The 14,830-nt window shown below is 43.3% G+C and overlaps 1 protein-coding gene across 1 annotated transcript in view; it reads right to left on the bottom strand.

Moving 5' to 3' along the window:
- The window catches only part of SLC12A8 (solute carrier family 12 member 8), a 49,158-nt gene that overhangs the window by 2,882 nt on the left and 31,446 nt on the right, over positions 1–14,830 (bottom strand). The window contains exons 7-12 of the mRNA XM_032190041.1: positions 13,665–13,752; positions 10,094–10,240; positions 6,587–7,259; positions 5,657–5,754; positions 3,222–3,339; positions 777–837 (exon numbers count right to left, since the gene is read on the bottom strand). Of these exons, the coding sequence (XP_032045932.1) occupies positions 777–837; positions 3,222–3,339; positions 5,657–5,754; positions 6,587–7,259; positions 10,094–10,240; positions 13,665–13,752 (1,185 nt within the window). The remainder of the gene's footprint in view (positions 1–776; positions 838–3,221; positions 3,340–5,656; positions 5,755–6,586; positions 7,260–10,093; positions 10,241–13,664; positions 13,753–14,830) is intronic.

The raw sequence follows: 14,830 nt of genomic DNA, 5'->3' as shown, positions 1-14,830 counted from the left end.
TGCCTGGACCTTCATTTACTTTAAAGAAGCCACCAAATTTGCACACCTAATGCCTGGCAGCTCATGTTATGTGATCTTTACTACAGTGCTCCCCCATTGCAACAGTAAAACAGCCAAACAGATTAGGAACCCCAAATCCCACTGCTCTGTACAGCAGCAGAGATGGTCATTACCACCCATAGGAAACCCAAACATGACAGAATTAATAATTAATAGGATCAAAAATTAACAAAAACAGTTAGTATCCAACCAAATTAAAGCTCTGAGGCCTTCTGAGAAGGAAAACACCAAGATACATGTATTTTCTGCTGCAATCCCATACAAACTCGATACTGAATGGTTCCTTCATTGAAGACCTTGTTTATTGTATTTGCCTCTGCAGCTATTGCTGCTTCCCCCCAAATCTCCCCTCTGTCACTCCAGCCCAGCTGGCACCTGTGTACCTGTTCCACCACCACAGCAGTTCACCACCTGCCATGGGTGGAAGAGCTGGAGTCTCCCACTCCTCATTTACTACTGTGTTTTTGGGTTCAAGCTGTTCCTCCAAGGTTGAGCACAGACCTTTGGGGTTTGGAGAGTAAGATCAAGAAAGCTTCAGCCACTGGGATACATCAGCACTGGACTAACTGAAGCCAACAGCCCTGTTTGCCTTTAACTAAGAACTTCAGGAAGGGCCAGACAGACTGCTTGAGGTAAGAAGCAGGTCAACTCTTCCCATGCACATTAGTGGGAACAAGGAGCACTGCCTCAATCTCTGCCAAGTGACTGGTACCAACCTGCATGAGGTGATCAAAGCTGACTTAATCCAGCTGAACAAACTGAAATTCGCTGCTGCTCCTACAGAGAAAAGACATGAAAAGTCAGTATGTTGCTAATTCCCTCATAATAGCATTTCACCATTTATTTTTTTTGCATAAAATCCCAAACTGACATGTTTGTTACTAGCTTTCAGTACACAAAGATTTAGCAACTGTGAGAACAATTCTGAAGTCTTCCCACTCGCTGTGGCTTTTAAATGATTGCTGAGAATCTAACCCAAAGTTCATATGGAGAACAGCTATTCCTTCCCAGACTGACAGCTTGTTAAAATACCAGCAAAGTGATGGCCAAAGCAAAGATACCAGCTGCAGCACCTTCTCCTCCTTAGGCTGCAAAGACCATTCCCACTGCAGGGATGGGGAGACAAAGAGCTGCTCAGCTGACCTAAGCCACAATGGCCATGGTCTCACTGCTCCCTCTTGGCTGTCCCCACGGAGAGCTGGTTTAACTTATTTGATCAACACCAAGGTTTATTTTGGGATTTTTTTGTTTTAGAATTAATTTCCTGCACTGACTAACTGCAGGGGCAGATATGTTCTGGAGCTGGCAGCAAAAGCAGCCCCCGAAGTCTGTGGTGAGGGATAGGGAGGAGAGCGGAGACCCAGAAACAACTGCTGGATTTTTTTTTTTTTTTAGGGAGGAGAGCAGAGACCCAGAAACAACTGCTGGATTTTTTTTTTAGGCTGTTGGAGGGAAAGAGAGAGGAGGAGGGACCCGTCAAAATCATGGAGCATTCCTGTGGCAGAGCCACCGCTCCTGAGGTTTTCATCTAGTCCTTACTTCAGAGCATCTCTCAAGACAGTGTCCCACAACTTCTCTGTATAGAATGGTCATGCAGTCTTTTGAAGAACAAAATGGGTCATTTGATGTGGTGCGACTGCAAAAATCATTTTCACTCACAACCAAATAAAAATCAGGCTGAACTTTGTGTGTTCATTTTTAACTTCTTTGCCATGTGCTTTTTTACAGCATGCATGGGAACACAAGTGCAAAACAAACCAGGACAAAAATGTTTAATTATGCTGTCATTTCTCAAATCACTTTCCATAATCCTCTACACACTGAGAAATTATTTTTAGAGTCATTTTTGGAAATATTTAAAAAGAAAATAACAAAGATGTAACTGTGAGTAAACAAAGGCAAAGAAAACCCTAAGGCCTGAAGACACTACTTGTGTTTTGTTCAGTATTTGGGGGCAGTACAAAAAGTTTGTTAAAGTAAAATTTATGTATTTCCAAAGATACAAAGCTGCAAGTAGGAAGAACTAATTCACAGAGTCACAGAACGGTGTGGGTTGGAAGGAACTTGTAAAGATCATCTGGTCCAACTTCCCTGCCGAGAGCAGGGATAGCTTGTGCTAGCTCAGATTGCTCACAGCAACTCTTTTCCACCCCATACAGATAAATAAAAAAAGAAATCAGCTGTAGTAGAAAGATTGGTGAGTGATATATTGATAGTTCCTGAACGACTACTCATTTTTGCTTTCTCACAGCACGGGTTTCTGAAATCTGGTGTCTACCCACTGAATGCCAAATAACCTTTTATCTAAATAAACACAGGTGGCTACCTCTGCATTGTTTAAAAGACACAAACTCAGGTTTTTTGACTTCTCTCAGCCAGGTGCCAAACAAAACATTGCACATCCATGCATGCAGGTACGTACGCATTATACCCCTACATATATATGTATGCATATGGACGTGAGCAGGCACCTACTGTGTGTGTATCACCCTCTCCCTTCAGAAGCAGACCAACGCAAACCTCTCCTGCCTCCATGCCAAGGACTATGCAATTATGAGCTGCTTTTTCAACATGCTTCAATATTTAATTTTGAACTTGTTTAAGCCCATCACATGCACAGACCTTTTTAAAGCCCTTTGCCTAAGAGTATTTTCCCAGATTACGTTCCTAACATATTCAACCTGTTTAGATCTGGAATCAAAAGGCTCTCTTGTTTTGCAGTTAAGAATGCTGAGATTTAATGAGATACTTGTCATAATTCCCGTTTTCATTAAAGTTTTCTCAGGTGGTTTTAGACCGATTAATTAAATTTATTAAAATGTATTTACAACAGATTTTTTAAAACAGATTTTTCTCATTGCCACGATACGTTTGCAATCTGCCATCCCTGTTAAGTCTCAGAATCTGCTTTTGCCATTTAAAGTACAGTACAGTCGAAAAGCAAGCGCAATGTGCAAACTATCAGGCTAATGCTAGTTACAGTTGGAATCAAATATTAAAGAGACAGACATAAAATGCATTGAAACTACCAAAGAAATTAAATCTCATCACTCACTGTGCCACCTGCATATTAAACACAAGCATCTCAATTCCTAATTAAGTTAAATTAAAGCTTAATGAATTTTTAAGCAGATTTAATAATACAGAAAAAAATTACTCACCCAGGGGGAGTCCTGGACTCACTTGGCCAATGTAGAAATACAGAATAACTGCTGCTCCCAGGCTGACAAGGGTGTAGATCCACTGAATGACAAACATTATGATGAGTGACACGATTGCCTGTTGAAAAGACAAGGTTTAGGGTTGCTCCAGAGCGAGGTAGCATACTGCTGTCAATCTGACAGCTGTTCTGCAAAGTCCAGAGAAGCTCTGATCATCTCTTGCTCTGGCCCATGGGAGAGCTGGCAGCACGTGCCTGAGGAGGACTACCCACCTTCACACACAGCTTCACATGGTTTCAGAAATTTATTCTTGAATCTTGCAATCTGAGCATGGTTTACAACCCCAATAAAACCTTGTTAATAAGTGAGGCAGTGCTAGGGTTCTCAAGCTGTTACGAAAGCATCAGTAACTGCATTTTTATTTATTTACTGCTAGAAATACTGAACCTTGTGTTTCAAATTCATGTAGAACTAGTGCTATGACGGAATCTCTGCATCTCCATCTTTCTCAGGCCCTCTTGGGAGTACTGTGTAAGAGATGTGCATCGTCTAGACCTGGGATGCAGACACTCAGGTTTACCCTGCTGAGTGTTTCTGTTGAGGTGTCTTCCTCTTAATAACACCCCATGATGGGGACAGAGCCAAGGTTCTCCTTGCACGAGATCTACTGCACAGCCTGCACCCTGCCCATGGGAGGACCGACAGCAGCCACAACCATGGGTGGATGGACCTTACGGGCATCAGCAGCTGAGGGCTGTGGTGCAGGTCCCTGGAGGAACGACGTCATCTCCTGCTTCCAGAGCACTCCATCGCGAGTGGCTTTTGGCCACACATAAAGCATTTCTATCCAGTATTATCAGAAAAGATTTGGGTATGGCATGGCTGAGGTTTCTCAGCAAGGAGTTCCCCATGCTATACAGAGCTTCATTTGGTCTCACTCATAAATGAGGGACAGCACAGGCTTGCACTGTCACCTTCAGCAGCGTGCAGGTAGCTTTTAGTGAGCTACCTCGGGTCCTAGAGGCAGAGTTTTTGCTCAGGCTACTCAAACATACACCAGCTGTAGGTCATGGAAGTGTTGGCTAGCCCACAGGGAGCTCCAAGCTGCAGCAGCCAACAGGTCACTATTTGGGAGCATGAAGCTGTATCTGGAGCCTCACCAGCTCGTAGAAATGGCTCAAGGGGCATATGAGTAGGGGCAGAAGCAGCATCTTCACAGATCAGGCTAGACACAGCAAGAGACAGCACGTAAGAGCTAAAGCAGTCACGGCTGACATGGCTGGTGAAGCCTGAAGATGAGGCAGAGGGGAAAGGAGCTTGGATGAATAAGTGCATCTGATTTTATTTCAGTGATTTTATTTTGTGTTGATCTCTTCTCAGCTCTGTTGCAAACTCCTCTCAAGTCTGATTATTAACAGGAAACCAAATCTGCTTTAATGAGCACATCAGTCATCTCTTTAAGCCAATTCCCCCACGAAGGCAGAGCTGACCACTCTGAACCCCACGATAACAAACACTTGGGGGCCCTGTTAGTTACTGAGCCCAGAGAAAGCATTAGCGTGCAACCTCCTAGAGATGTCATCGCTAGAGAGGAGCCTCCAGCATCCATCCCACCCACTGCGCCAGGTTCTGGCAAGACCTTTTCCCAGTAGTTGGCTGCTGGCAGCCAGAGCATCAAATCTGAAAAGTAGGCGTCAAACTCTGAGGATTAAATTAGAAGGGTTCAGTATGTTGTTCAAGGGTGTTTGTTATGTTTTATGTACAGCTATTAAATCCCAATCCATGCAGCAAAGCCAGATGGTTCACTCATTATCCACATCTGACCCTTTTCCTGTTATCTGCCCATTAATCCGTCTTCCCAAGAAGAATTTAAATGTCCTAAACTCTTCCATGGCTTCAGGAACAAGCAATTTAAAAGTCATTTATTTTTAAAGTAACATGCTAGAGGAATGCTCTGCTTTCCTCCCTCAAAACGTGGAATTTCACAGCCAGGCAGCTCTGATCAGGAGTTCAGTGCTGCTGAAACCCCACCCCGAGCTTGCAGAAGCTGTTTCATAAATAAAAATAACACATCTTTGAAGCTGATGTCTCAATCCATTCCATGGCAAGCAAAAGCAGGTTCTTTGGTTCATAGTGAAAAGAGGGACACAGTGACTTTTTCCCAGCAAGCCATGTAAATTTAACTCTAGAAAAGTCCTAAGATGTTGGAGTTCGTCTATTTATTGCTGTTGTTGTTTTAAATAATGTCATCTACCTTTCTCTTAATTTGAACCGCTGGGTCTATGGTCTCTTAAGTATTTAGTTCAGGTGACCTCCTGGGATACCAGAAACAAAAGCCATTTGAAAGTACTGGAGTGTATTTACACTAAGTGATGAATTTCCTTCCATTTTCAGCAGTGATAAACCAGTGCTCAAAATAAAAGAAAATTACTTACACCAGCAAAGGAAACCCAGTGATTGCAGAATCTGGAGTAGAATGATTCTGGAATTTGCTGAATTCCCAGTTCTAGATTTTGTTGCCTTACAGATGGTTCTAGAGGAGAAAAGGAAAGAAAAAAAAATGTTAAAAATGAGCTGAAGAATTGGTCTCTTTCCACTTTGCCAAAAAACAAACCAGAAATTCTAGGTGACAGTTGAGTATGGCACAGTTTAACCAAAATTTCTAAAATGAAAGCAGAAAAGATGATCAAGAAAAAAAAAATTACAACTTTGGTACTGAGTCTATCTTTAGGCCTCACAGATGTCATTCCCTGCAATGGAAACTGAGGCACAGTTTCCATGTTTGTAAAAGAAACTAAAATTCTTTTCTCCCTCACATGCGTTTATGAAGCTTAATTGACTAATGCTGATAGATCTGAGACAACAACCTCTGTGGCAAAACACCCATATTGCCAACGAAATAAATTCAGATTCCTAGCTGTGGATGACAAATTACAGCCTCCACCTGCAGCATGGGGATCATCTCATTTCCACAGCCAGAGTTTTAGTCTCTCAAGGCTCCATCCCTCCTACTCCACATCATGGTGAAATAAGGCCCAAGATAACACTCAAAATGTTTTTAATGTACGGTGTTAAGATCCCATTTGTAGAATAATGAGTATGCAGTAAACAGCCCTACACTACATAGAGTCCTGCCTGCTTTCCTGTGATTAATCTTCCATGGGAAATTACATTGGAACTTCTCCTGTGATTCATTACGATGAACTCTACCCTCACCTGTAATAAAAGATATTATTGCTATAAATCACTGAATGACAGCCCCCTATAAAGCTAGTTTCTCGCCTGCCTCCAGCAAAGCACCAGGAGGACTAAGACTGTAGATAATTCCCTGTGAGCATGGAGATGCCCATCTCCTACACACTCACCTTCCACCTTTTGGCTGCAGATCGCCGGTGCCTGGCTACGGAGCTGCTCCCCCTGCTCCAGCAGCTCAGGTGTCCCCTGGGTGTCCGCAGCAGGCGACCAGCACGGACCCACCTCCAGCTGGTGGCCCTGCTCTGCGAGGTCCTGCCAGCTTTCATGGTGGGACTCCGCAGTCTCATCCCAGCCACACTGAGCTGGAGGAGCATCATGATCGAGATCCAGAAGGAAGCTGTCTTGTAATGTCTGCTTGGCTGGCTTCTTCACCTTTTTCTGTTTGACCTTTTGGGTTAAACTCTCAGCTCCTTTTTTGCTAGCACTTGGCTCATTACGAAATGGTTTAAAAAGCTGGTCCATGTCTTTTGTGAATTCCAGCAAGGTGCCATTCGATCTGCTTTGAATTACTCCATCTGATGCATGGCTGGAGGGCTTGTTGAAAATCAAAGGCTGGGAAGAGTTTGGAGGCTTAGTGTTTTCCACTTGTGTCTTGCCAGCTTTTTGCTGATCATCGTAGCACAAGGAGATCGAGAAGTAGGAATAGTCAACAGCAATGTATGTCAACATGAAGTTGATGGTCACTATCGGAGCAAGAACATTCACTTGCCCAATGAAGACAAAAGCCATGGTGATGAGACTTGTTAAGCAAATTGCAGCCACTGGAGTCCTGTTGGGTCCTTTCTATTACATAAATAAAAGAAACATATTTAAATTAATACTCATGAACTTTGCCGTGTGGGTCTCTGGTGGCTTAGCTGTAAAGAATGGTTACCCCAGCAGTCTGCAGGTACATGCATAGTCATGAAATGCACACCCCTATGCACACAAGCAGAGGCCCATTGGCTTAATAAATTAAAGAACAGACTGGAAGCCAAAAGCTGCTGAGTTCCCACCTCACCTCTGATCCTCACTCAATCTTTGCCTTGGAAAAACTCATCAACTCTCCTCTGTATCTCAGAGTATGGCATTGCAACAGTAATAGACTTTCAGAGAGACACGTGGGGCCTATGGGAAGTCTGGGCTGTGTTCTGGCAACAAAACGTGTTAATTAGAGTTAACTGTTCGTTTCTAATTTCTGTATTTTTGTGCCATTTTTCTATCAGTAGCTTCAGGCCCTACCCTGACTCAAGGCTGAGCTAAATCCATGATCTGCTGAGACTCTGTACTTGGCATTTTCTCCTTTCTTCTACGAAAGCTGCATCAGCCCAGCACCAGGAGGAAAGCAGCAGAAAGGTTTAGCAGCTAAAGGACACTGGGGGCACCAGCAATGCCAGGCATCAGTCAGGAAGGCAGGCAACCAGAAGAAACTTAGCTTGTTCTTCTCCTTTGGGGCAGGGTTAGGCTAGCGAGACTACGAGAGAGAGAGAGACGAAGCAAAGCACATCAGGAAGTGGGGAGACAGCCATCTGCTCACAAATTTTAACCCTAGGTCTAATATGCCCTTTCTCAGTCATTGCTAGAATCAGATGAAATGATGCTAAGTGTCCATCAGAGCCCCTGCCAAGGCCCTTTTGGGATCAGGGTTTGTCCTGTACTCCTCACCTCCAAGGACTTTCTAAAGACAGGTAGAAATTGAAACCATGGCAATGTCCCTTAAGAACAAGCTTCAGTTCTGAAAAGGATCAAAAGGAAATGCTTTGAGTTATCTTGGCACAACACGGAGTTCTGCCAGCAGCATAGCAGCTGAGGGATGCACTTCAGCAATGGGCTGGGAAGGTGCTCTTACAGCCCCCTCGCACCAACACCAGCACAAGACGGGGAACATTTTCCATTCTACATTTTCATTTACTGCATGTGCTTCTTCAATAAACACACAGCTCAAATGGAAACTATTTCTATTTCCTCCAACTTATTAATAGAAAAGGGGACCAGTTCTGGACCTTACGCCTTTTCACAATGAAATGAGAAATATGTCTCAGGGATAAGCGAGCACGGTTCTCAGAAAACATCTTAGGTATTAGAAAGACTTAGTGAGATAGGGAACAGATGGTACGATCTCAGGATGCCTCTGGCTTAGGTTTAGCACTACAGAAAACAACAGTGTCCTTCACATTAGCTGGGGTTATGTTGACTATAACACTTTCCTAAACCATGGAAAAGAAGAACTGATGTGGAACAGATTGTTAAGGGCAAATTACATTTTTTAACTCTCCATGAACCAAATCTAGACATTTTTCAAGGTGGCAGAGAGAAGGAACGGGTAAAATGATCTGCCTTTAACGTCTCACCTCTTTCTGAGCACTTCCACTGTGGCACTCTGCCTAGACAGAGTTCAGAGCAGAAAGTATTACAGAAAGACAGAAAACCATCAGAGAAGAAAGGGAATCAGTTTTGCAGTCCTAGGGCTAAATCACTGACAATTTGGCAAGCGTCACCACATGGAGAACAGTCTGTTCTGGGATTGCCTGACAACTATCCTCAGTAGCTGGAAGTTTTTGCTGTTCTTACCATTCCTGATTCTCCTATATTTATGACTATCATCTTGACTTTCAGTTTCAAGAATTGCTTTGAGAAATATAAAATGACAGAGGAGATAATCATGCTTATAAAACAATTTTAAATATTACTATTGTGAAATATTTTTCTGTATTTATAAGCTGCTCTGAAGGAGTAAAACGTCTTAAGATTTTCCCAGCTGCTCAGTACAGACAGTTAGATGCTGCAGGTTATTTAGAGCAATGGAATTTTTTTCTCCCTGTTTAGAAAAAGGGAAATCCATAAGAAATACTTTGTTCTAAACATATAGCCCAAGACTACACAATCCTTAGTGACTGGGACTTTGACTGTTCTCAGGGGAATAACTCATGTGAATGAGGATTAGTGACTGAGACAAGGAAAAAGCCTCTTGTCATATTCAAAGCAAGGCTTTGTTTCAAAGTATATCTAAAGCTTAGCAGCCCCCTAAATTAACCTTTCAAATCTACTCTCTTATTACTTTTATTGAGCCCAAAAGGCATCTCACCCTATAAAGAAGTGTCCTCTTCTCCAGCATGCACAAACTGAATCCACTGCACTGGGACTAGCACTGTACTCAGCTCTGAGGTCACCAAAGAAGGTAGGAAGATTTCAAAGAGAAAGTGAAGGAAAGAAGAAGAAAAGAACAAAAAGATAAAGAGGCAGCTAGCATCCATCTGACCAGAGTGGTTAGACAAAAGCTTCAGGCCTCTGCTCTGAAAGGGTGGGCACAGAAGTGCTAAGTACCTTGGTCACGATTACGACTGGCATGGGCTTAGATCAGGTGTTTGCAAAAAACAAATGACAGGCAAATTGTATCATAAGTGGCTGTTTTCCTGGAGACATCTCAAAAGAAAGGGACCAAAAGGAGGAGGTCCCACAGCCAAGGAAGGGCTGTCCTGGTACAGCGACAGGACTGACAGCTCTGGGGCAGGGCATGGCTGAGATGGGGTGCACAGATCCCATCCTGCCCCACAGACACACAGAAATACTGCCTCCTCATATCAACAGTTTTCCCTCAGGTTGGGTTTTGACAGTAATTTCAGAGAAGGATCACTAACCCCGCGTCCAAGAAAGGCGAGCATGGGGACCACGTTCTCCTGGGCGATGCACTGCAGGATTCTGGGCGCTCCGTAGAGCCCTCCCATGCAGGAGGCCAGGGACGAGATGTACAGCCCTAGCAAAAACAAGAAACCCACCAAGGATACCTGGAGGAAGCAGAGGGGATGCAAAGTTCATTACTTCATTCTTTGAAGACCTGTGAGTGATTTTAAACACATGTATTTTCAGAAACCCCCTGCATTTTGTAACATTGCATGATGAACTGAGCGAGCCCTGGGAAAGCAGCAATTTAACTGGTCTGTGGTATAATGTACAAGCAATTAATACGGGAAAATTACCCCATAGAAGTAAGTTAATACCAAACATCCTGTACCAACAGAGCCATTTGACAAGCTCATATCCAAGAAATTCTTTGTCACTAGGAGCAATTGCAGCAAAGCAGCAGCTATTAGATTCCACTTAAGTAACTGGAAGTGAGTTTATTTCAGGAGAGATCGCTTATATACAGAGCACATCGTACAGGAAAAGCTACCCAGGCTTCCAACCATCCAAAACAGGAAGACAAACCCCTGTGTCCCAGAGGGGAAAACCAATCCTGAAAGAAAATCTGCAGTAAAACCAAACCAAACTTGCCACTTAAACAAATGGCATCTTAAAAAAAATATGCTCCAAGGGATATAATACAATGACCTTATTTTCCTGTCTTCAATGAGTAAAGAATTTCCTTCAGCCAACGTGAAACTTCAAACTCTTTAAAGCCACAGTGCTCCAAGGCTGGTTTTATTACCAGTTTGTATTGAGCATCACCTCGAGCTGCCAGTGCGACTGCGTAGCACCTCCTGCAGGGGTGGAAACCTGGCGGTGCTGCAGCAGCAAGCTGTGAGCTGGGCACGGCCACCAGCACCTACAGACTGCAAAGTTCAGCTGAAGCCTGATAGCTCTGACCTTTCTCAAGGAGAGCAAAGGGAGGTCCTCATGAACCCTGTAGTTATGGGCAACTTCTACAGGCCAAAATACAAGTTGTCTATACAGAGACTTCAGGGTTGTTCTCTTGGTTTGCTAATAACAGGTTTTTAGCTCATTTTTCCACGGGAAGATGTGTTTTCACCATGTTTGCCAGATGTTTCCAAATGATTTTTGAACACGCTCCTTGATCTCAGCTCAGTCTGACACAGGTCTGAGTGCAGGAAGTTCCTACAAATGTCAAACAAGCAGAGGGATGGGAGGGGGAGCAGCCATCTCCTGGGGGAGCCCTAAGCTGACATCAGCCTTCATCAGACTGCAGGGAGAGGCAAGCTGAAGGGGAAATGCCAAGTACAGATGGAGTTGAAAGCATCCCTTCTCTCCCCTTGGGGACACAACATGCTCTCAGGGTCTGTCAAACAAGAGTGAGGACTGGTGTATCCCTGCGTGGGTCCCCAGTGTCAACTGCTGCAAGCAGAGGTGGAGGTGCACACAACATGGTGCCAGAGGACAGCACCCAGTGCAGGTCCTTCAACCTTCACTCACTGCATGACCTCCACTCCTGCCCTTCTCCTCATGGAAAATAACATCTAAATGGACCTGCTGCCATTTTCTGCATCCTCCGAGCATCTGCTGCTGTTGAAGTCTGATGGCATATGCTTTATTAGTAGCAATTAGACAAATTTACATGTCTTAAGATGATTGAAGATACATCTGCCGTTTTCTTATCTATGAAATCAGCATGTGGCAAAAAGGAGACTGGGTAAAGAGACAAAAAAACACTTGCTGCTCAGGGAAGGCACGTAAAATTAATGTGGTGTTTCAGAACCGTACCAACCTCCTGCCACTCAAATATACACTTCTTTTCACCACAAAAATCCACTTGCCTTGGGAATTTTATCTTGTGGGACAGAAGAAACTTGAGGGAAAGATTAGCAGCTATCAGCTTCCATCAGACAAATGGACAGACCTTGGACGCAGCAGTCTTATGAGCAGAACTTCCCTTCCCTCTCCTACAGTACAGGCCTGGTTTGAAAAATACTTGACCGAAACAATCAATTGTGGCAGACATCATATATTAGTTTAGCTGCCAAAAATGCTTGCATTTAAATGTTCTACTTGACATTCAAATCAGGGTTAGAGGGGAAGAGTCCCTTTCACTGAGGCTGATGAAAGGTTTTGCTGTTGGTTTTAAGCACAGAGAGTATGAATACTTCGTAAGAAATTGGCACTTCTGGCTCATTAAGAAGGGAAATTACTGAATCTCATTTCTGTGTTTAAAAAGCCAAACAAGTATTGTGAGGCAGAAAAGCAACTAAACACTCATTCACCTGTGACTGATGAAAACGGGGAGTTTGCATGCTCAGTGTATAATGACCCCTCTCTCCTTCTCTCTGTCCACACAGTCATTAAAATATAAAGCAACTTGTATAAAATATAAAGAAACCACATGAGTATACGGATTGTACCATAAAAAGGGAAGAGAAAACTGATTTTGCTTTTTTGTTGTTTGTTTGTTATTTAACATAACTAAATATCTCCGGATTCATTTACTGGGAGATTTTTTTTTTTTTTTTTTTTTTCCCTACAGAGGGTTTTAAAATTAAAACATAGCTTCAGTAATCTCTCTCTCTTCAGCTGGTTCAGTTATAAGTACCATTTCATTACTGTACTTTCCATCCATTAACTGTCTCATTTGCATAACAAAGGCGTTGCCTTAAAGAACGTAGACTCATTCTTTTTGTTCCCTGAAACAGATTTTTTTTTTTTTTTTCCTTAGCAGGAAGTCATAGAAGCCCACCAATAACCTGTAGCTTATTTTGGGGACTGGAGGAAGTCTAGGGCTACAATTACTTGGAGAGAAAACGAAGTCTGAGTCTCAAACTGACATTTTAGATTAAAATCATATTATAAATTAAATCAATGGAAAACATCTCCAATTAATTAGGAAAATAGTTATACAGAAAATAGTTATAAAATAGTTATATATTGTAAGGCAATGCTTTTGTGTAATGCTGAATATTGTAAAATTAGCTCTTACATATCCAATTTAAAGTAAGACAGCAACACAACAAAATCTTTACTCTCTTTTCAAAGGCCTGTAATGGTAACGTTCCTTGCCTGTAACACTACAACCCTCCTTCATTTATATACACCAACGTGGAACATCTCAAGTTCGATAATCTTACTGCTCACACTGCAATTACAGTCCACTCGATATGAAAACGTAAGCTTCGCTTGACTTAGTAAAGATAAGCAGTGCAGCTCTTTAGAGATTTCAATTTGGTCTGAGCTTTCACCAATGAGACAGGATACGTTGAATAAGATACAGCATTTATCACTGGACAACATTAGCATATTTTAGCTCTTCAAGCTATTGCCGGGTGATTACGCCAAGATTCAGCATTATCGGATATGCTGGTGAATGCAAAGCTATTCAAATCAATTGTACGTTGGGATTTGCAATGGGAAAATCCCCTGAATATCAATGAGAGATGGGCACCCAAATTGCTCAGGATTTGGGAAAAGTTCAAGCGTTCAACAATGCTGAAGGAAATCTGAAAGCCCCGTTATATAACACTACACTGAGTCTGTTGAACAAGTTACCTTCTCTGCTATCATGAAGTCGTAGCGGAGGGACTGGCGGGTGCAAATGGCTCCCAGCAAGAAGACAAAGACCATGTACAGAAACCACCTGCAAGCAACAAAAACAAACTATTTTCACCAACCAGACATGACCACTGAGAACCATGCCCACCAGCAGAGCCAGAAGAAGGCCAAGAAGCTGTAAACTGGGTCTTCAGCCACTCTGTCCTGGCTGCTCCTGCACGGCAGCCTCGAGGCTCGGCGTAACACCCGCACATATCACTTGCCCACTGCAGTGCAGTGGGGAGAGACACAGAGTGATGGCATGGTACCCTGAGGTGAGGAAACCTGCACTCTTGATGTGCACACAGAGGGAATAACCTCATCCTGCCCGTATGCAGGTCCCCTCATCTGGTGGCAGCGTTGAATGTGCCAAATTTACTGCCTCAGCCATGATCCTCCTCGGTATCTCTGGCTTTTCCAGTACTCAGTTGGAGGGATAAGCTAGACTGTCTGCAAAGTCTGGACAGCAGAGATGTGAATCCCCTGACTCAAAAGAAAATGAGCACCAGTTTTCAGCAAGAATCCCACTAAATTCAGAAGGTCCCTCTTTTCCATCTGAACCTGGGTATGCAAATATATGTAATATTTTAAAAGTAGTTTAGTTGGCTATGAAAGCAGGCAGGAACCTACTGAAGTTCTTTTAAACACACAACATCCTATTACTCCTGGAAAACAGCTTTTCCCAGGGATGCAGGGCACCTGTGCTCCCCTTGCCTTGCAGGCAGGCAGGTCATTTTACCTCTCGTGGTACCGTTTTCTCTAATAATAACGAATGCATTTTCCTCTTTTGCAACGGGAGCGCTTTGAGACCAGCTGCGAGAAGTGACAAAACCACGTGCTCCAAGCCTTCCAGAACTTTGCATGCTGCTTGGGAACAGCCTGGCTGCAGCAGCACAACTGCTCTAGCACCAACACACATCCCATCCGGCAGAGGAAGGCTGAAGCATGAGGAAGGACTGATTGTATCCACATTAACGAATCTCCTCTCCAACCCAGCCAGAGTAGGTGGTGGTAATGGATGAGGATTTGAATGAGAGCCAGACTTTAATTTTCCAGATGGCTGAGTAATAAAAGGTTGATGGGAGTACAAAATGGGTTGGTCACATCCAGGGCAGACTCTAGAC

This window comes from Aythya fuligula, chromosome 6 (genome assembly GCF_009819795.1).
Source record: "Aythya fuligula isolate bAytFul2 chromosome 6, bAytFul2.pri, whole genome shotgun sequence".
Lineage (NCBI taxonomy): Eukaryota > Metazoa > Chordata > Aves > Anseriformes > Anatidae > Aythya > Aythya fuligula.
Note: the sequence above shows the minus strand (reverse complement) of the source record. Positions and strands in the feature narration are given on the sequence as shown.